This window comes from Aphis gossypii, chromosome 3 (assembly GCF_020184175.1).
Source record: "Aphis gossypii isolate Hap1 chromosome 3, ASM2018417v2, whole genome shotgun sequence".
NCBI lineage: Eukaryota > Metazoa > Arthropoda > Insecta > Hemiptera > Aphididae > Aphis > Aphis gossypii.
This window is the reverse complement of record NC_065532.1, coordinates 5971906-5992156: the sequence shown is the minus strand read 5'-3', so window position 1 is coordinate 5992156 and position 20251 is coordinate 5971906. Positions and strand designations below refer to the sequence as shown.

Genomic DNA, 20251 nt, shown 5'->3' with positions numbered 1-20251 from the left:
TATAATATGCACAACTTAGAGTAATAATTCCTCGAGTATAGAGTGCAGAGCACGGTCTTAGTTTACTGAGAGCAGTGAGAGCAGACTCATTGAGCGTTGAGCATCAGCATGACAGACAAGTCACAAGTGACAGCATCAACTACTACTGAAGCACCAAATACCGACGCCACGGTCATTTGTGTTGTGTGAAGGATTGGACCGTGGTAACCTACGGTTACACACCTACACATTGTATAACCGGCCGCATGATTTCTAAAATCTAAATCTATTAAGGTCCTTACACACTAGGCGAATAGTTCGTCGCGCGGGCGTGATTTTAAATTGCCTCGAATTTTATTCGCTAGAACACAAAGTTTACACACTAATACACTACACAATTATACGCGGTTATAAATCGCACCGAATCATAATGTTATTCGGGCGAAACGCGCGCGAACATTCGCCCAGTGTGAATAGATCCATTCAAAATAACGTGTTTAATTTTAGCCGTTTTGGGCGAATGTTCGCCTAAAATTAATCATACGTGAACAGTCGCGGACGATACATAGTGTGAATGGTCTAATTTAATATAAGCTGTTTAATTTTTAAGCGAACGTTCGCGGCGATTTAAAATCGCGTCCGCGCGCGAACTATTCGCCTAGTGTGTAAGGACCTTTAGAGTTGTAAGTACTGTGGACCCGATTGTAATCGGTATCAACATTCAACACTTTCTAAAATTCTATATTTCTATGACTAATATTCTTAAAAGGTACAACTACAATTAACAATGTTTATGAACCATCAATCATGTTATTATTTACTATTTAGTACTTAACTGCTTCAAAGCTATAATTATTTACAAGCTAACGTGATATCAGATATACCGAAAATATCTATAATATCACCTATTTTTTTTATAAGTATATTAATTATACATAGAATATGATATTATTATACAATATCATACATATCTGTGTTATCTTGTTCTGTGGTAATATAATATATTTTTTTTCATGATAGTATTTGAAAAACGATATGATAAAGCAAGTGTCGCGAGTCTTTTCTTGACTTCTTGTCAAATCACTCAAATGTCAATTAATACTAGACAGTAGACACTGTTTAGTCTAGTCAATCCTTAATAGTGTTATCTATATGTGTACTTTTATGTCTATTATCTCTATAGTCTGAATAGTTGTGCCTCGCCAGTTTGTAGTTAATAGTTATGGTTGAACATTTGAACGTTTGAACTTTTTTGGTGTGTTTAATATTTAATGTTTTGCTCTTTAACAGTTTAGCGATTGTTTTGGCGTTGGTGTATATTTTTTCAAAATTTAATTTGTCCCTCTGTCTACTCCCTTCGGAAGACTGAATATATTGTATACATTATATAATTATTCACACTGAATTGTTTTGTTAGACACGTTTGCCACCGTAATGTCTAACAAGTATAAACACAATGACGCATGTGCCGATTGCAGTGCTCCAGGTATTTTCTGATAATATTAATAGACTATTACATTAAAAATATTGTAAAGATACTACATATATTTAAGGAAGGATTAATTTAAATTTGTTTGTGTTTTTACTCCAAAAAAAATAAAAGTACAAATAACCACTAATATAAATTATAAAATTTTAAACTGATAACAAAAAAGTCTTGTACATCCCTTGATCATGGTCTTGCTTAATCCAGGTCTGGTTCTGTACTTTTATTTTATGTTAACCGATCCATCTATTAAAGTTGCATACAAATATAATTCTTATTATAATTTAGAAAAACACAACTTTATAATAAAAAATCAATGTTAATACTTTCCTAAAAATTTTGTCTGAAACATTAAATAAAAACTTAATACTTACTAAGAACTATTAATATTTAAGTATAAACTAATGTAGATATATTTTTATAATTTTGGTAATACAGTGAGTGAAATATATACACTAATCTAGTACAAGGTCTTCAAACTTTTTAATTCAAGGGCCACAAAAATATCAAATGCGCTTGGCGGGCTAAAAGTGTATTATCAAATTTAATTTTTAAATTTTAGACATTTACTTTTATATTTACCTTCCTATAAGGGCCATGGCCTATGGGCTGGTTGAAATTTGTTTGTGGGCCAAACCTAACCTTTTAAGACCCCTGATCTAATATATACTTTAGGAATTCACCATCAATTATTAAAATAAATGGATTATTTAACCTGAATTCAATAAATATATTTGTATTTGGTTAAATAAATTTACCTAATTTAATTTCTTGTCCAGATTCAGATTGGGTAGTTGTAAATCGTGGATTGTACATTTGTGATGAATGCTGTAGTATTCATCGTAGTATTGGGCGACACATATCACAGATCAAAAGTTTAAGTGCTGACTGGTGTCCAATTACTTTGAATGTAAGAAATTTATAAATGTTATATTATATATATTTTTTTTTGTGTTTCTTAATTGTTAAAATATTCTCTACCTAAAATGTATTTTTATTTAGATGGTGAGAACTTTACATCAAGCTAATATTAATACACTTTGGGAACATGCTTTAAGTGATAATAAGAATCACAGAAAAAAACCTACTCCTAAGGATCCACTGTAAATAAAATATTTTTAAATTTTTTCCTATTCATAATTATTTATTAAATGAAAATTTTAGACCATTAAAAGAAGATTTTATACGTGCTAAACATAGACAGCAGTTGTTCATATTAAAAAGTAGTGATACTAGAGAAGATTTAAATCAACAATTACATTCTAGTGTCAGAACTTCAAATCTAGAAACAAGCCTAAGAATCTTAGCGCAAGGAGCTGATCCTAATTATTATCATCCTGTAATTATTGACTTTGTTGTGTATGTTAAAAATATTTTATTTATCTCATTACTTTAGGAAAAAGGAAATTATCCATTACACGTAGCAGCTAAAGCAGGGCAAATATTACAGGCTGAATTATTACTTACCTATGGAGCTGATCCACGTGCTATTGATAGCAATGGAAATACTCCAGCAATTTGTGCCAAGTAATTAATTTGCCCATTTTTTTCCCCCAATATATTATACACTTGTTATTTTCTAGGCTATCTGGTCATAAAGATATTAATGATAGACTAAATGATAGTATGTATGAAGTATTAGATGCTCTTTCAATGTATGTATTTGGACATAAAACAGAGCATAAAAATGATGTAAATATGATACCTTTTGATCTAAATGATGAATATCTCAAACAAGAAGGTGATCAACAAGAAGCTATACAGAAGATGCAACAGGTAAATTTAATGTTATATTTTATTGTTAGTTTATTAATCTAAATTATTTTTTTGTAGTTACCTAATTACTTGTTTGAAGATTTAGTGTTGGATGTTTTTGATGAAATCGATAGGAGAGAAACTGAAAAAAGTAATTTTTACATTTATATAATTATTTTCTATATTTTAATAAAAAAAATGCTACATGGTTTTGTACATGGTTAAAGTTTGGCAACAAAAAAATTCACAAGCTCATATTATGTCAGTACCATTTTTACCAGTAAATCCTGATTTATCATCAATGAAAAATCAAGGACGACAAAAATTAGCTTGTTATGGACAAAAAGAATTTAAAAATCTTGTTATACAAATTTTAATTGAAATTAATAGAAGGACTCAACCAGGTATACACATTAATAAGAAAACAGTTTCAATTACAATTTAAAATTTCTTTACATTTTAGTGAATAAAATTATTTCGAAATTAAAATATGATGATGATGAACCACTTTATGATCATGTTGCTTCTGATGAAGACTATGCAACACCTGAACAAATTGCTGCAATGGTAATTTTTGTTTTTATTGATGTGTTGTTTACGAGTTTTTAAAATATCATAAAGATTTATTGTTAACCTTTTATTTTAAAGATGACATTACATGCTAAACCACCTACTGTTTTAAACAGTAAAGAAAATAATCTTAAAATAGAAAAAAATGTGATTGAAGAAACTGTAGATTCAAATAAAGTGAATATGGAACATACAGTGCCTAATTTGCCATTGTATAATAGTAAGGCCTTTGAAACAAAATTATCAGAGTCTGAGGCCAGAATTTCCAAATTGATAGCTGAAATTGATTCACTGAAAAAAAAAGTTAGTTTAATTAATATATAAATAATAAAAGATTTTATTATGAAATTGTATATTAGGTTGAAGAAGTTACAAAAGAAAATTTAGAATTAAAATGTGAAATGTTACGACAAAAACAACCAGCACTGGTGATCAATGAAAACGAGTGTGGTGATATTAAACAACCTTTAAGACCTGTGTCAATGTATGAAACTCGGGAAGGAATAAAATGTGATATAAATCGAAGTGCACAAGTAAGAAATTATTCAATTTGACTATTATAAATGTGTGTTACAAAACTTAAAAGAATTAATATGTATGTATAATGTTAAATCAAAATTATTGAGAAACTTCTTAATATATTTTTGAAACAAATTCTTTATATTATCAATTAGGTGCTCGCTAAAATAATAGATTTTTAATATGTCATCTAATTTATTAGACAAGTAGTTTACCATTATACGAAGATGTTGTCCGTCATACTGCTCAAGTAACTAAGGGTATACAAGAACTATGGACTAACATAAGGTCATCAGAAGCTTGTAAAGCATTTGTTCCTGGTACTGAAAAAATTAGGACTGCTGTAGTTGAACTTACTGCAATATTTCCACATGTAAGCAAATTATATTTACTTCTTAATTAGTGGTGTTTAATAGTAGCGTTACAAACATTTTCTTCACGGGGGCCAAGATTGAAGTTACCCATCAACACACCCATAATAAAACCTGCCGATATACCTATATATTAAATATTAATAATAATATATTATAATAATTGTTAAATACAAAAATATTGTTACAATTTAACAAAATTACCCGCCCATCTAAAATTGTTTGGGGCACTTGCCCCCAAAAAATAAGCTCGTGACGCCACTGGTGTTAACCATTAATTATAGATTAAACAATAATTGAATTTTTAAATAATGGTGGTAAAATGGGTTGTGTTAAAATTGAATATTTTGCAATAAGTAATAATTCCATCACCTATTCTACTTTACATAGGATAAATCTCAAAGGTACCCTAGCTTTGAAATAAAATATTATACATAAAGAAAAAAATAGCAAAAGCATGCAATTATATATCTTAATTATTAACAATTATATTAAGTTACATTTGAAATTTGTATTTAGAGTATTAATGATGACGTTTTGAAATCAGCACTATGGTCATTGAATACAAATACTACTCAATTACAACTTGAATGTGCATGTTTGGAAGCTGGTGTTGAAAGAGTGCGTGATTGCTCATTCAATATTGCAAAAGCTACTAAACAGCTTTTGACAAGGTTTTGACTATAATCAATGATAATAATGAACTAATAAATATTTTTAAAGTTTATAAATATACATTTAAATTTAAATCATTTACTAAGTTCCTTTTAATTATTTATTAATAATAATATATACAAACAGGGTAATATTTGTATTATAATTTAAGTTTAATTAATAGAATATATATTAAGGTATTATTGAGCATAATAACTTTGTTTATGAGTATTTATTGTAAATTTTGCAGTTGGCACCTAATATTACTAATAATCTATAATATTGTATCCACTATGCATTTATAATTTACAATTTACATAATCATGTTAATTTAAAGTTTAATTCTTTATCTTTAAAATTCAGTAAATGTTTATTTTTTGTATTTAAAATTATTTATGATGTTTTAACAAATCAAAAGTTTATATTTGCTTATATTATTAGATTTATATTTTAATATATTAAATTAATAATAGTTAAATTGTGTTGAGATACTCATTTTAATTTCATTGTTAATAACAAAAGAGAAGTTAGATCTTTATACTATATAACAATTCATCTGTATGTCTTCATTATATAATTGTTTTCTTAAAAATTACTTGATATAGAAATTAGTTTATTGGACCATTTTGATTTGGTAATTCTCAATACTATTTAATAAATGAATTGCTTCGAAAAAAAAAAAATCAAATACAAATATTAGTGACATGGGTGGCAAGCTGGGGCATTTGTCCCCCCTGGCTTTTCAAAAATATGTTTTAATTACTATTTATTATATAACAAATCCTAAAATTGGCCCCTAATTGGCCCCTCATAGAAAAATTTCTGCGGCACCTATGATTGGTGATGATGGTGACTATTGCTATCATCTTGTTTTAAAAGACACTTGAAATCTTAGATATCTTCTAGTATCTACTAGTAGTCCAGTTGTAGATAACTGTGTGTATCACATAGCCTTTCCTAAAATTGATAGGTTATAGGTACCAAACAATTTTCCTTGGCTTGCTAACTATAAATATAGTTACTATCTTATATTCAATGTAACGGTATTATATAAAATATTATACTTTTATCCAAATTTTCATAAATGTCAATAAATAAAGTTAAGTTTATATTTTTTGGATTTTATTGATTCCAATATAAATATATCCGAAAGATTTTTATAATGACATTGTTAAGTTTGCTGTTTGTGACTAATTTAGTGACATTTGATATAATGTCAGTTGTCACTGCATTCCAAGCATGAAATAGTAATTTATCTTTTTATAGTTATTACTTATTAGACTGTATATTATTATTTGACCTGAGATAATTATACTTATTATACTAATTATAAAAAATAATAATTACTCTGCCTATGTGTTACAGAGTCGTAGTTATAAATTGGAGTCCCCGGGGCAGTATTAAAAAAAGTGTTAGCCCAATGTCGTCATCCTTTTGTCACCAAAATTTTTAATTTTTGCGATTTTATATTAAATGTGCTATATCCTACAGTACAGAGTACAGACGGTATAATCAACACACTCATATCAATAAAATAAAGTTTAATGTAACTCTTTAATTAATTTTGCATTGTTTATATTTTTTCAATTGTTAATATAAAAGTTCAACTCAGTTAATACTCTTACACGAAATAAGATATAGGTATTTTGCACTTTTTTTACAGTATGATGTGAATTATAAACAAAATTAAAATTATAAATACAAATTGTATTAACGATGATAGAGGGTCCTTCAAGTCCAGACCTCCGGTGTATGTTTGTGTCTTGAAAGTTGCCACTCAGTAGTTACGCCAGTGCTATGTGATAACTGATAAAGCTTAAAATAATATATAGGTAGAAAGTTGAGCTACACGTCACAGGTACTTATCTACAATATATTACTAAATGGCTATATTATTTGTATTTTAGTTTTTACTGTTTACATAATTACATCAGTGTCGTACATCATTGTAGAGACTAGGTTAAAGGTATGCCCTTATTAAATTTCACCCACACAATATTCGCGAACATTGAACCAGTTAATCGTGGTGTACGAGAATATCTCATTCTATCGCCGTGTCAGTAAACATTTATTATCAGAAACCAAAATATGTTATCATGACAATAATAATATATTTTAATATATTATTACCTACGTACGTAAGTTGTATGTAAACACGATTTTTATAAGTAAAAAATATATTGTGTGTATGTGGTTGATTTACATTCGTTTTGCCAAAGAATGTCACGTAAGTTTCGTGTAAATTATTCTTGAACAGCATTCTACTGTCGTCTTGATACCGTTTTAATGCTGCTGACGATACTGCGTTTAGCAATCTCGCCAACTGTTTGCGTTTTGTATGCAAATTGAAGGAACGCACTCGAATACGATTTTTCTTTTCGGAAAGCCATGGCTTACCACACGCTCCGACACGAATATATGCAAATGCCACCCGTCACCAGAGCGTACACGACAGCCTGTGTAATCACTACCGTAGCAGTGGTAAGTTAGAGTAGTATTCGGTTTAAAATCCGTACATACTCGATTGAACTTAACTGAATGAGTATCTATGACTTCATTTATAGCAGTTAGATGTTGTCTCCCCATTCCAGTTGTACTTCAATCCATTGCTGATACTAAAACAATTTCAAGTATGTAGAATATATATAAATGAGCATTGCTAATGTATCTAAAATTGAAATTTTATTCATTCTAGGTATGGAGATTGATCACTACTTTTCTGTTTTTCGGTAACATTGGTTTCAATTTTCTATTCAATATGATTTTCACTTATCGTTATTGTCGTATGCTTGAAGAGGGATCATTTCGTTCAAGAACAGCAGATTTTGTAATGATGTTTTTTTTTGGTGCCTCATTAATGATTGTATCCTTTTTAATAATATTTTATTTACCTATAAGTCAAAAGCGTATAAATATTTTAAAATTTAAATATTCATTATATTAAGTTTAAAAAAAAAGTTTAATTTGATAGGTTGTGGTTGATGGTTTTTTATATCTGAAATTTTCAAGATGGATATTTAAAAATGAACATTTTTACCCCTTCTGTTTTTGAAATGTTGAATTTTATAATGATTATAATAATATTTTATTTTTCAACATAAAGAATACAATCAATCATTGAATCATAAATAACAAACATTTAAGTGTTGATTATAACATATTTGTTGGTGTATATTTGTTTTATAATCTATTAAATTAATAATGAATCAAACCAAATTAAATAAACTTTGTTCTGTTTGTATAGTTTAAAATTGAATTTTAATTTTACTTAACAAATATTATTAGATTTGGGCGTTTTTTATCAATTTATTATTCTTAGGACAAGCACTAACAATAATGTTAGTATATATTTGGTCACGAAGAAACCCATATATTAGAATGAACTTCTTTGGTGTTTTAAACTTTCAGGTAATCTTTTAATTTAGCCTTGTACAATATGATATCATGTAAAAATGTGCAATTGTTTTGTTATTTTTAATTATTTAATAAATGCAATTGATTTAAATTTAATATAAAATGTAGATTAACTTATTTTTTGATTAAAATAGGCTCCATACTTGCCATGGGTGTTACTTGGTTTTTCAATTCTGTTGGGAAACACACCATGGGTAGATTTGATGGGAATTGCTGTTGGCCATTGTTATTACTATTTAGAAGATGTGCTTCCTCAACATAGGGCCAACCTTAAAATTCTTAAAACACCACTTTTCTTGTAAGTATTTCAATTTAATTCATATGCATTGACAACCATATTTGCTATGTACATATTATATATTATGTAAAATTACTGTCTGACAAAAACATTTACTGTATGATGTTTTTAATTTAATCAAACTTAAATATTAACGTATTCTAGAGTGATTATATAGTGGTCTTTAGTTATTCAAAATATTAGATGTACCGATGAACCAATTATATTAGATTCAAATAATTGATGTATGCCCATATATATAATGTTTGAGTTAAGTAATGGCATTTATTAATTTTTTTTTTCATTATTAGAAAACACCTTCTTGATCCAGCACCAGAAGAGGATCATGTACCTCCACCAGAGTTTCGCCCGGGAGGATTTAATTGGGGAGGAAATGCAGCTGAAATTCCTCCTGAAGGACGTCAAAATGAATAAGTCAGTGTTTATATCCTAAATTGTTGTGTTGAACTGTTACTTGAGAATTGTAAATAATAATTTAAACATAAATAAAAATTAAATTAACCTATTTTGTTTTAGGTTATTCATATACATAATTTATTTATTCAAAAACCAAACTATGATTAAAATGCCTATTATCATTTTAATTGTTGTTTTTTTCTTTTTTTTTTTTTAATACAAATTTTGAGGAAAATGATTAAATATAAACAAAAGTCACAACATTAGTAAAAACTATAAAAACAGTACAGGGTGATTATAGAAATATGTATGCAAAAAAATGAAAAAAAAAATTCTATGCTTATTGATCATGGTATTGAGTAAATAAAATATCCATGTATTATAACTAAACATACATAATTATACATGTCAAAGTTAATGGTTTTATGTAATCAAAATGCATATATTTTATAAATATTATTTACATACAATAGATTATGATACATACATATTTCTTTAAACATTTGAGTTTTACATAAAAAATGTTTAAGGTATTATACAATGTAATATTTCAAAAATTATGACTAGATTTTATAATTAATTGTTCAACCATTAAAATTAACAAATAAGTAATTGATAATGACATTAAGGTTTATGTTGAATTGGCTTAACTTCAAATAAACATAATTATTCACTATTTTTAACATAATATCCTACAACACCCTGTAACACACAACTTTGTAAGTAATATATTTGCTTTTGATGGGTCTTAAAAAAAAATATATATATATATATTATATTTACAACAGTTAATTTCAATTTATATACAGAAAATGCACATGACAATAATTTAACATAACATAAAAAAAAAATTGGAAAGTTAAAAAGAAAGCTATCAACAACACATTTAGACAGATATTTCATAGTTTTTGTCATAAGCACTTTTACGATCAGGACTTCCATTGTCGGTGCTGTTTCCTCTATTAATTGACATTTCCATTGCATCGTGGTCTAATGCTCTGGCAAAAGACATAGGTCTTCTAGTTTGTATAGGAGGAGGTTTTTTCTTGCCTACAGGTGATGGTTGAGGTGGATAAACAGGAACACCTCCACGAACTGGGTAATAAGTTTTTGTAGTTGGACTAGTTGGATTAGATCTATAATCATTATGTGCTGCACAATAGTTGAATGTAGGTGCTTGTCGAGGGACATAGTAAGAACCAGTTGTCCCAGGAGTGTCTTTCCAAGTATAAACACCCCTCTGCGGTGATCCGGCTAATTCTTGAATGTTGTCAACTGTATTATTAATACGTGGATATGAAGGTGGACGTTCGTGTTCACGTAATATGTCACCTTCAGACAAAAAACGTCGTTGTGGACTACGTTCTTGATATTCGTAATGTTTAGTAGAAGTCCCAACTCCTATAAAGTCTGGTCGTTTTACTTGAGTCGGAGTTCCAGGGTTCGATCTAATGTGGAAAAAAGAAATCAGTAAAACACAAATTAAAATTTGCTATTGAATAATACAAAATCTTTCAGCACAACAAAATGCATTTCATTGGCATTTGAAATTAAATATCTAATGCAGACAGTTATCTTCATATTTTTATTATTATTCATGTAATAACCATTTACAAACTATGATACGAGGTTAGGTTAGACCCGGGAATGGCCTAAATACATGACATTTCTTCGTCAATAACTGCACACATTGTGAATAGTTCAGGACTGGATTAGTTAAGACACGCTACCAAAAAAATCTCAGTTGATTAGTCATGTGAGACTGGGTAAAAATAAAATAATGAGTAAAATATGATAAATTACTAATGATCAATTATAAAATCAACAATTGGATAACTTAACCATATGACTATTGGGTCAGTAAATAAATGGTCGTTAGAAATTAAAAATGTTGATACGCCAATATATGTATCAATCCGATCCTGGACTATATAGTCTGTAATTGTTCAATAATACAAGAAATATTAATATTTATTATTTTTAAAGTTTGTTATGCAGTATTTATGTATATTTTATTATTAATATTATGTGTAGTGTTTTAATAATTCAATTACTACTGTTTAATATCATGTTACATCCACCAAACATATTTTAAGTATATTTAATTAAATAATTATTAAGATTATTTAGTGAATTTAAACATGGTACTTGCCGCCTTAATGGACTAGAAAGTGCCAAAGCTGTAGGTACTCCAATAACTTTCATTCTCTGCTGCATAGTAGGACTTTGCATAATAATGTTAGATTGACGATTTGGATCCATCATGGTTTCTCTTGACAAACTATTACCCATTTCATTCATTCTTTTTTGAGTTATAGTAAAAATGAATCAATAAAAAAATTTAAACTATAATGGTCAAAAATTATGTACCTTGGTCGCGATGGGTGTGGTGCTGTCCGTGTCACATAAGACATCCTAGCACTGTCAGTTGTATCATAGGAAGGTAAGTAGAAATTGTTTTTTGAGCCTTGACGCTGTAATGGCGGCGTTGGTTCACAATCTTGTGACTGTGAAGCTGAAAGTTCAATATCAAGCTCTAAACACTCTCTTCCTGGAGACATCTAGAAAATTATAAAATTATGAAATAAATAAATATATTTTGCTTAAAGTTATAGGTAAAAATAATTTTAGTACCATAAAAACATGACTATAATAGGGTAATAGTAGTCTAAAAAAAAGTAACCATTAAATCTAAATTTAAAAGCTAAATATTGTAACTATTAAAAAGTTGCAATATAATTTATGTGATTTACATTCCATAATATTATTATTACTTAATACAAGACATAAAAATGTAAGACTAATATTAAGTAAAGAATATTTATTAACTGGTCGTTTTAACTATGGGTTAAGAACTTTAAGCTAAAAATATTTTAGGGTGTTATAAATGAATAATATAAGTATTTAAAAAAAAAATATGTACCATGATAAAAATTTGACCATCCATGCACTAGTTATATTTTTATTTTTAAACAAACATAAATTTGAATTAAAATACCTTATGATTAATTTAATTAGAAAATAACATTGAGACCAACCTTATTATAATTATTTGAAGAATGGTGTAAGCCGTTGCTATTATCCAAATATGTTTTAGCAACAGGTGGCCCACAATTATCTTCTTTTGTTAATAATGGCGGAGGTACATTAAAACTGTTCTGAATTTGTTTTTTGTGTTTTTGATACTTAGAAGTTTTTACTTTTAACAAACTGAAAAGCAAAATTAATATATCATTTTAAGTTTAAAAAAGACATGAAAAAAATTATACCTAGGAAACTGAGGTCCAAATAAAATAATTATACAGTTTAGACGGCAGCCATGTGAAAATGGATTGTAACCACCTTTAAACTTTCCAGTGACTTGTTCATTAGTTGTTCGACCACGAGCTACTAATACAGCATGAAAACCAGTCAAACCAAATATTGGTATGAATAAAATAATTACTAAGCCACACAATGTTAATCTGTTAAAGTATTAAAATGAAGGAAAATTATTTATAAATTATAAAATTGAAAAAAATTGAATTTCAATATTAATCAATATGTTTTTGATAGTATTCTACTAAATTATTTTATACATATACTATATTACTATTATTAAATTATTAAAAAAATAGCATTAAATTTATAATAAACTAAATATTAATATTTACTTAAAAGATATTTTAAGTTAAAACTGAAATAAATCTGTCAATCCATTATTATACACAAACACTTATATACATAATATTGTCTTATACCATTTTAACAATTAATAATTTTTATTTTAATAAAATATACTATATGTATAAATGTAGAATTATCTGATATTGATAGTCTCATTAGATTTAATAACTCATTTTTGAATAACTTATTAAATAAAATAGTGATATTTAAATACAAAGGATACGATACTAAAGTATCAATGTCACCAATTTTATCTTTGTGGTATAAAATATACCAACAACAAACACCAAATATAGATGCCATGTGTATACTCAGTGATATAAGGAAAAAGAAGAAGTAGCGATAGTTGCGGCGACCGATACAATTGTTAACCCATGGGCAATGATGATCGAACGTCTAAAAAAAAATGTTATAATTACAATGTTGCAAAAAAAACAAAAAAAACATGTTTAAATATTACCTCTATACAACAGTTACAAACACTACAGTGAGAGCATCTAGGTGGTCTGTAAAATCTACATGTGGAACACCATTTCATTCTCACTTGAATTGTGTTCACTTCGGTTGACTTATACAAAGGTGACTGAAAGTCATCACCAGTGTCTTCATCTTCTGGTGCTAAAGTTAAATTACATATTATATGTTACCACTAATAACAAATAACAATATACATATCACATAAATATACAGTTGAATATTTACCTTTCGGTATCACACCAGGATCCATAAATGTGGCCAATGTGAAGTTTGCTATAACAAAAAACGTTACTATACCATGAACAACTGGTACCCATGGATAAAATTGAGCAAAAAATCGACATCTATAAAAAAATAAAATTACAATCAAAATATAAATTGCCAAATGTCGCATGTCGATAGAATTTACAAAAGCAATCAACTACGACACTTCTAGATAGAGAACTTACGGATAATAAAAAAAAGCCCCAGTCGTTCCTAGTAGCAGTATCCATGCAAACGTCGCTGGCAAATATTTTGTGTGTAATCCGCATTTTGGCATTGTGTGGTTTTGTTCTGGTTACTTGAAAACTTCTACTGCACCACAAGAGTGGGTTTTAAGCATCATTCTTTTTCGGGTCGGACGGTGACAGACCCAGAACAAGTAGTCGCGAACAGAAATAATGCAATGGTAGGTGTGCACGAAAATCGAGTTTTCTCATGTTTGTTCGCGGCCGGTTGATTGCGATCAAAAGGGCACGTAGAGAACGTTTACGTCAGGACTGCGAAAGGTGGTCGGGCCGTGCGTAAAATATTCAATCATCCACGGGCAACTGAGAGTGACCGAAATAAATTCAAAATTTCACGTAAAGCATTAAAAATAAAAATAAAATTGAAAATTTTACACTTCTGTGATAATGTGGTTTAACAAGGCAGTGTAGCCAGAAGGCGTGGGACAAAAGTCATTAACTTTAGAAGACGGTAGTGAAGCTATGAAAATAAAATATAAAAAGTATGGAGATTAAAATATAGATTATGTATTTATGTAGAAGAAATTTGCTTACGGAGTTAGGTACAGAAATCGTAATCGTGTTTGGTCGTTCACCATGGCTAAATAACTTATATTAACCAAGTCATTTAGCCATGGTTGCTGCTCATCAGCTTTTTAATGTTACATTTTTATTTATTCTATCAGTCTTCATTCTTCACCATCGAAACGTACCATTCGTATCAGAGTTAATTGTTCCTATGTAAATTTGTTTAAATTGAATTAATATCCTTAATATACATTTGTTCCAAGAAAATATTTAATACTTCCCGACCGGTGACCACGATGTAGAGAAGGTTCAAGATATCACACTATGGCAGTCCTTGGCATTGGCTCAGTGTAATAATTATTTTGGCACCCCTCCTTCTGATTTAACTCTAATTTTGACACCTTTCACGCGCTCTCTTGAATTTGACGTTCTTTGTCGTCACACGCATCGATCGTATTTAAAACCGGCCCTGCCTTGGCTGCGGTTTGGTTTTAATAACTCAAAAAAAAAAAAAATGTACTTAAACATCACAATATATTGGGATTATGTATTTTAATAATTTTAAAAATCGTTATATTGACTATAATGTATCATAATATAGTTTGGTAAGTACTAAGTTGGTATAAATTAATAATAATACTTTCTAGTACCTATGTGTGGATGTATCAACAAATATCAGGTAGGTAGGTTATATTATCTTTATATTTGTTGGTTCGTAAATATTTGGGAATGATTTATGTTGAGCTTAATCGAGATTTGTTCGTAATTTAAAGTTTTTAAATTTGAAGTGTGTCAATCAGTTTCTAAAATATTTAAGTGCTGATTTTTTGTCACAAATACAAATCCACACCGTTCAACGTATCGTCACCAAATTTTAACTCTTGTAGTCTTGTACCACTACAACCCGACGGGCTGACAGTTTGCTGGAGGTTTTAGTACAACATTTGTTAGGGAACATGTCCAATATTTTGACATTTTCAGATTATTACCGAAGTATGTTATTTGTATCTAAACACACTATTTGGCGTGAAAACGAAACATATCTATGTGTTCCTAATTCTTATATTAACAATGTGTGTATCTTTATTTCATTTATTTCGAAAAGGAAACATAATAAGTACAACTCCGAATTTATATGCATAAAAAACCAAGTAAATATAAGTAAAAAGTCTTAAATGTAAAAAAGCGAGGTCAAGTGGGTACCGTACTACCACTATCGCTCTGCTGTACATTAGGTACTGTGTGGACGTGTGGTTCACTATTAAGTATTATTTATTATGTATGTGTTAAATTTGAATGCAATGATAATTATCATCATTGTATACAAAACACGATTCTGAACGGAGATGATTTGTTAGCCTAGGGTAATTAGGGTATAATATATAAAATATATTATATTTTAAATAATGTGGTAAAAAAGATGGTAAACCATGTATAGAAAATGCCAATTTATTTAAACAACTATATAATATAGTGCATGTTTCAAGATCCTACAACACGATTAAAGATACTAGCAATTTTTACCTAACCTAAAATTATTTGATAGTAAATCATTATTTTACGAGTGAATAAAAATTTATACTAAGGATACATTTTTTTTATAATAGGTCAATTTTCAAGTTAGGTATTTTATAATTATTGTAACTTGTAAGCCAAACTTATGGAAAATCTTGTATTAAATTTTTCAACTCTTAGCAACTTATACAATTTTTTTTATAAATTCTAACTACAAAATAATTTGCAAGTTTTCATGAATTTGACGACTTTTTTGTCAATATTTGAACTTCAAATGTTATTAATAAAATAAAATTATTCCAATATATTATTATTATAATTTAGACTAACTTATGAGGAACTTTGTATTAAATTGTTTGGTATTTTGACTCAGCCAAAACAATTTTATCAGCATTTAAAAAAAAAAAAACTAATAAATTCGAATGTTTCAAATCCGTAGAAATAGCCTTAAAATAAGTGAAATATTTTTAAAATTAAATTATGTAAAGAAAATGCCAATCTAAAGAAGTAGTTATACCTACCACTTATTCTTTTTGAATAATAACAAATATTGAAAATCATTTGAGGATAAATTGTGATTGTCATCGTTATACGTGATTTCGTAAACATTTTTTTCAAACGCTCTTAGTATTTTTCCTATAATAAGGCTTCGAGTTTTCTCTTTATTAGTTTAAAAGTTAGATACAACCATATAATAAAATCGATTATTTTTTTTTGAAAACTGTTGAAAAATTCTTTCTATTAACCAAGGATATTCACTTTGTCATTAGAAACCACCCCCGAAGTGTCGAAATTGAGTGACATATACACCCACAAAAAAAAATACACATCATTGTAAAATCAATACATTCATCACAATTTGTTTAGAATCTAATATGCATAAAAAATTAGCAAAAAAAAATTATTTTTTGAAACATAGACTACTTATACTTTATAGTGAATAAGAAATGTCAATGTTTATAATAATGGTCGTAACCGATATTTCTTACAGATTATCTTAGTTTACGTATTTGATTTCCCTGATATTAATATTATAATATCTTAATATTTAGAAAAACTGTTTATTCCTAAAAGTATAACTATTAATTTATTCTTATATTAATCGAAACTGTAAAAATATAATATTTCTTTTAGGTATGTATTATTATATAATAGACAATATATTATCTATATATTAAAAAATATCTAAAAAACAAAAAACCATCGAAATATCCACTAAAAGATGAAAAATACAATTAAAATTTTGAAATAAAAAAAATGTCAAAACATGCAAAAACATCCACTAAAAAAGTTTCATTTTCTAAAATCTAAATCATTATTTAATGAAACAAATTTTGTGCTCCCATAGCATATTATTATACGATCAACTAGAATAAATATGCAAATGCATACAAATCCGTGCTTCAATAATAAGTTACACAAAATAAGTTTTGTGTGTCTCGCTCCTGTAAAATTTGAATTTCAACGTATACACGTATTATATATATTGTAATGTATTAAAATAATTGTTTAAAGCGCATAGTTAAGAATTCGCCTACGACTCACCTCGGAATGTGTACCTATATAGAGTCGACGATGAATAAATTATTATTGTCGACGCAAATGAGATGTAACAACGGTTCGGTGCTTTGGACGGTTCTGTCGGGTTTGAAGGATAGTTCACTGCATTCTAACTTCTAACTACGACTGACGTGCTTAATCTTGAGACTCAAGAAGCTTAGTTAGGTTAAACGCATCCAATAATAATAATAACCAATAGAAAAGTAGTATAGTAAGTCAGTTGAGCTCTGATTGGCTGTATGATACGAAACCCACAGAATGCAATGCCCAATGTATATTGTTGTTTAATAATCATTATTATTGTTATTCGTTTAAAGACGTTATAATATTATTACATAATTATTTACCAGATGTAAGAATAATGATGTAAATGTGAGAAAAAACATTGTTTTTATTATCTATAAGTATATTTATGATTGTGAGAATTTATAAGCAACTTAAATTATTATTATTTTGCGTATGTATGTAAAGTATATGACACAAATTACTAACTCTATAAGCACGTGAATCCAAATAAACACAACACTGATATAGACATATAGTTACAGTGCAATACTCTCGGATTATCCGTTGCCTTCCGCGGAATCATTTACATATATAAATGTATACAAAAAATAAATATTTATCTTTACATTATACATCTTTAACGGTTTAATTCAGTTGTGATAGCCGATTACTCGATAACGACATAAAATACCATACGTTTGTTTAATACTAATAATTTTTTTTTTTTTTTATAGTAATAAAACATGTACTGATGTTTCTTGTCATAACTATAATACTAATGTTATCAACCCTAGAATCACGAACTAAGATATTATACACATATATTATATATCTGAGTTCGTGCCTAGAATGAATACAATATTCGGGCAACAGAGCCCTAAATATAAATTCATAACATTTTAAATTAAAAATAATTTTATTATTCATGATTTTAACAGTTTTAAAATGTATAAAAACAATAGGTATAATGTTTCATTACAATAATGCTTTTGTAACCTATTGAATACATTTATTGTATTATAAAATTAAGTTTTCTTATTAATCGATTATCGACTTCTTACTGTAATTTTGTTTCTCTATTGTAATATTTAAAAGTATAACCTTCTACCTATGTTATCATTAATATGTTATCTTTATTACTGTAAAAAATAATATCTTACTAAATATCCTAATTCTTTTCAATAACTAATGGCTAATGGCACCGAATTGATCAACCTAATCTGTGCTTGCTTTTATAATATGTTTAATAATATAATTGTTTTTAATATCTTTATTTATATAGTTCTATAATTTTCTTTTTTTTTATATTTTCATTTTCTTAATTATATACAACTCTGTGTCACAAACTCTATCTTTCTGCACAAGCTTTGCTTTTGAAAAGAGAACCAAAGATAATTAATTTATGCTTTATAACATTATTATTATATTATTATTACTTTTTGGTAATTGTTGATACGTTTAGTAAAAAAAATGATTATTCGTGGGTTATCCGCGGAATTCGCTTATCCGTGGATGCTCAGCCACCCTCTTAATCGAGAGGTACCCTTGTATATGTAACCTAGCTCTTTAAAAAGAGCGATCTAATTGTTGACTGTTGTTGATCGCAAAATCGATGTTGAGAGGTTTTGCTAAAATAGTTGCATGGTTAAGAACATGATATGCGTGGTTAACAAGTTATCATTATAGCAAGAGGGCTTCTTAAAATATGAATATTACCTATTATCACATTGTTTTAAATTAAAACTTTTTATATTTAAATACCCTAAGCGTTGTTCGGCGTGTAGTATAGGCAAAATAAGTACGTTACTGTATTGTTCAATGTTTTTCATCATTACTTTTTAACTCATCAACATTTCGATTGCTAAGATAATGTGGATAAGACGGATAATAACTGATAAGTACAAACTAAAACGCTCCGTTCTTAACCGCATACCATAGAGTAACTATTGCTCAATGCCGAAAACACTGTGTTTAATACCCACTGACCATTCCTTATAGCTTAGTTAGCTCTAGTCATAATTGCGAATCACACCTGTTGTAATTTTAAATACTAATTAGGAATTAGGATGTCGAAATGTACTACTGTTAAAATAAAAAAATAACGTACCTATACTGGTATACTAGGTAATACATAATCAGTCGGAATAGCACATAGAAAGTAAAATATTATTAATACTTTTTTTTAATAGTAAACACTAACCAATTTGTAATAATTTGTAAAATACGACTAAATAAATGTTTTCTTATTAGTGATGCTCGGTGAAGTCATGATTAATATGGTCTAACTTCCTTATAATCAGAAAAAAATATTTTAGTAGTAATAACTTATTCAATATTCATTTATCTATAAATCAATAAATGCCTATTAAAAACAATTTTTAAAAAGAGATTTGACTCAAATATTGAAAATGTAATAAAAATTAACGTTATAATAGACAATTTTGCAATTTTGGCATGTATTAAAAATGATTTTTTACAAGTTTTAAGACAAAACCAATCTTTCACCATTTGTATACTAAAATATAAAATTGAAACAACTGACACAATTGCATCCAATCACTATAAAAAC

The 20251-nt window shown here is 27.9% G+C and overlaps 3 protein-coding genes across 6 annotated transcripts; 2 read left to right on the top strand and 1 right to left on the bottom strand.

Moving 5' to 3' along the window:
* Window positions 1–289: 289 nt before the first annotated feature.
* Window positions 290–7732, top strand: LOC114123754 (ARF GTPase-activating protein Git). Of its 3 annotated transcripts, none has more exons than XM_050202957.1 (14): window positions 290–662; window positions 1270–1465; window positions 2245–2375; window positions 2468–2568; window positions 2630–2804; window positions 2862–2992; window positions 3049–3241; window positions 3299–3371; window positions 3448–3624; window positions 3684–3787; window positions 3869–4093; window positions 4150–4323; window positions 4512–4682; window positions 5200–6135. In XM_050202957.1, exons 2-14 carry the CDS (start codon window positions 1414–1416, stop codon window positions 5359–5361), a joined length of 1869 nt encoding a protein of 622 aa, XP_050058914.1. In that variant the 5' UTR covers window positions 290–662; window positions 1270–1413; the 3' UTR covers window positions 5362–6135. The 3 variants fall into 3 exon arrangements, 2 of the variants coding, with proteins under 2 accessions (XP_050058914.1, XP_050058913.1); XM_050202956.1 differs by lacking the exon at window positions 290–662 and adding an exon at window positions 732–748; XR_007604815.1 differs by lacking the exon at window positions 290–662 and adding an exon at window positions 7287–7732 and having other exon boundaries at window positions 936–1465; window positions 5200–7192.
* Window positions 7666–9551, top strand: LOC114123797 (derlin-2). The gene is made up of 6 exons (XM_027986890.2): window positions 7666–7815; window positions 7899–7964; window positions 8030–8197; window positions 8620–8742; window positions 8883–9046; window positions 9337–9551. The coding sequence occupies exons 1-6, from the start codon at window positions 7723–7725 to the stop codon at window positions 9458–9460; spliced, it is 738 nt and encodes a 245-aa protein (XP_027842691.1). The 5' UTR covers window positions 7666–7722; the 3' UTR covers window positions 9461–9551.
* A 650-nt stretch (window positions 9552–10201) lies between these two features.
* Window positions 10202–14499, bottom strand: LOC114123772 (palmitoyltransferase ZDHHC8). 2 transcript variants are annotated; one of them, XM_027986855.2, is made up of 9 exons: window positions 14035–14499; window positions 13811–13929; window positions 13569–13726; window positions 13332–13504; window positions 12712–12906; window positions 12481–12652; window positions 11813–12003; window positions 11595–11723; window positions 10202–10890 (listed from the first exon to the last, which is right to left on the bottom strand). In XM_027986855.2, the coding sequence occupies exons 1-9, from the start codon at window positions 14124–14126 to the stop codon at window positions 10329–10331; spliced, it is 1791 nt and encodes a 596-aa protein (XP_027842656.1). In that variant the 5' UTR covers window positions 14127–14499; the 3' UTR covers window positions 10202–10328. The 2 variants fall into 2 exon arrangements, with proteins under 2 accessions (XP_027842656.1, XP_027842655.1); XM_027986854.2 differs by having other exon boundaries at window positions 11595–11744; window positions 14035–14495.
* Between the last annotated feature and the right edge of the window lie 5752 nt (window positions 14500–20251).

What these genes read in the sequence shown, in the direction of transcription:
- LOC114123754 (XM_050202957.1), top strand. Translation starts at nt 1,414, where the DNA reads ATGTCTAACAAGTATAAACACAATGACGCATGTGCCGATTGCAGTGCT. An exon ending in TGCCGATTGCAGTGCTCCAG is followed by an intron (nt 1,466 to 2,244) that starts GTATTTTCTGAT and finishes TTTCTTGTCCAG; the next exon opens with ATTCAGATTGGGTAGTTGTA. An exon ending in ACTCCAGCAATTTGTGCCAA is followed by an intron (nt 2,993 to 3,048) that starts GTAATTAATTTG and finishes GTTATTTTCTAG; the next exon opens with GCTATCTGGTCATAAAGATA.
- LOC114123797 (XM_027986890.2), top strand. Translation starts at nt 7,723, where the DNA reads ATGGCTTACCACACGCTCCGACACGAATATATGCAAATGCCACCCGTC. An exon ending in TGATACTAAAACAATTTCAA is followed by an intron (nt 7,965 to 8,029) that starts GTATGTAGAATA and finishes TATTCATTCTAG; the next exon opens with GTATGGAGATTGATCACTAC. An exon ending in TTGGTGTTTTAAACTTTCAG is followed by an intron (nt 8,743 to 8,882) that starts GTAATCTTTTAA and finishes TGATTAAAATAG; the next exon opens with GCTCCATACTTGCCATGGGT.
- LOC114123772 (XM_027986854.2), bottom strand. Translation starts at nt 14,126, where the DNA reads ATGCCAAAATGCGGATTACACACAAAATATTTGCCAGCGACGTTTGCA. An exon ending in CCACACCCATCGCGACCAAG is followed by an intron (nt 11,745 to 11,812) that starts GTACATAATTTT and finishes AACTCAAAAAAG; the next exon opens with AATGAATGAAATGGGTAATA. An exon ending in CTTTCTAGTCCATTAAGGCG is followed by an intron (nt 10,891 to 11,594) that starts GCAAGTACCATG and finishes TTTCCACATTAG; the next exon opens with ATCGAACCCTGGAACTCCGA.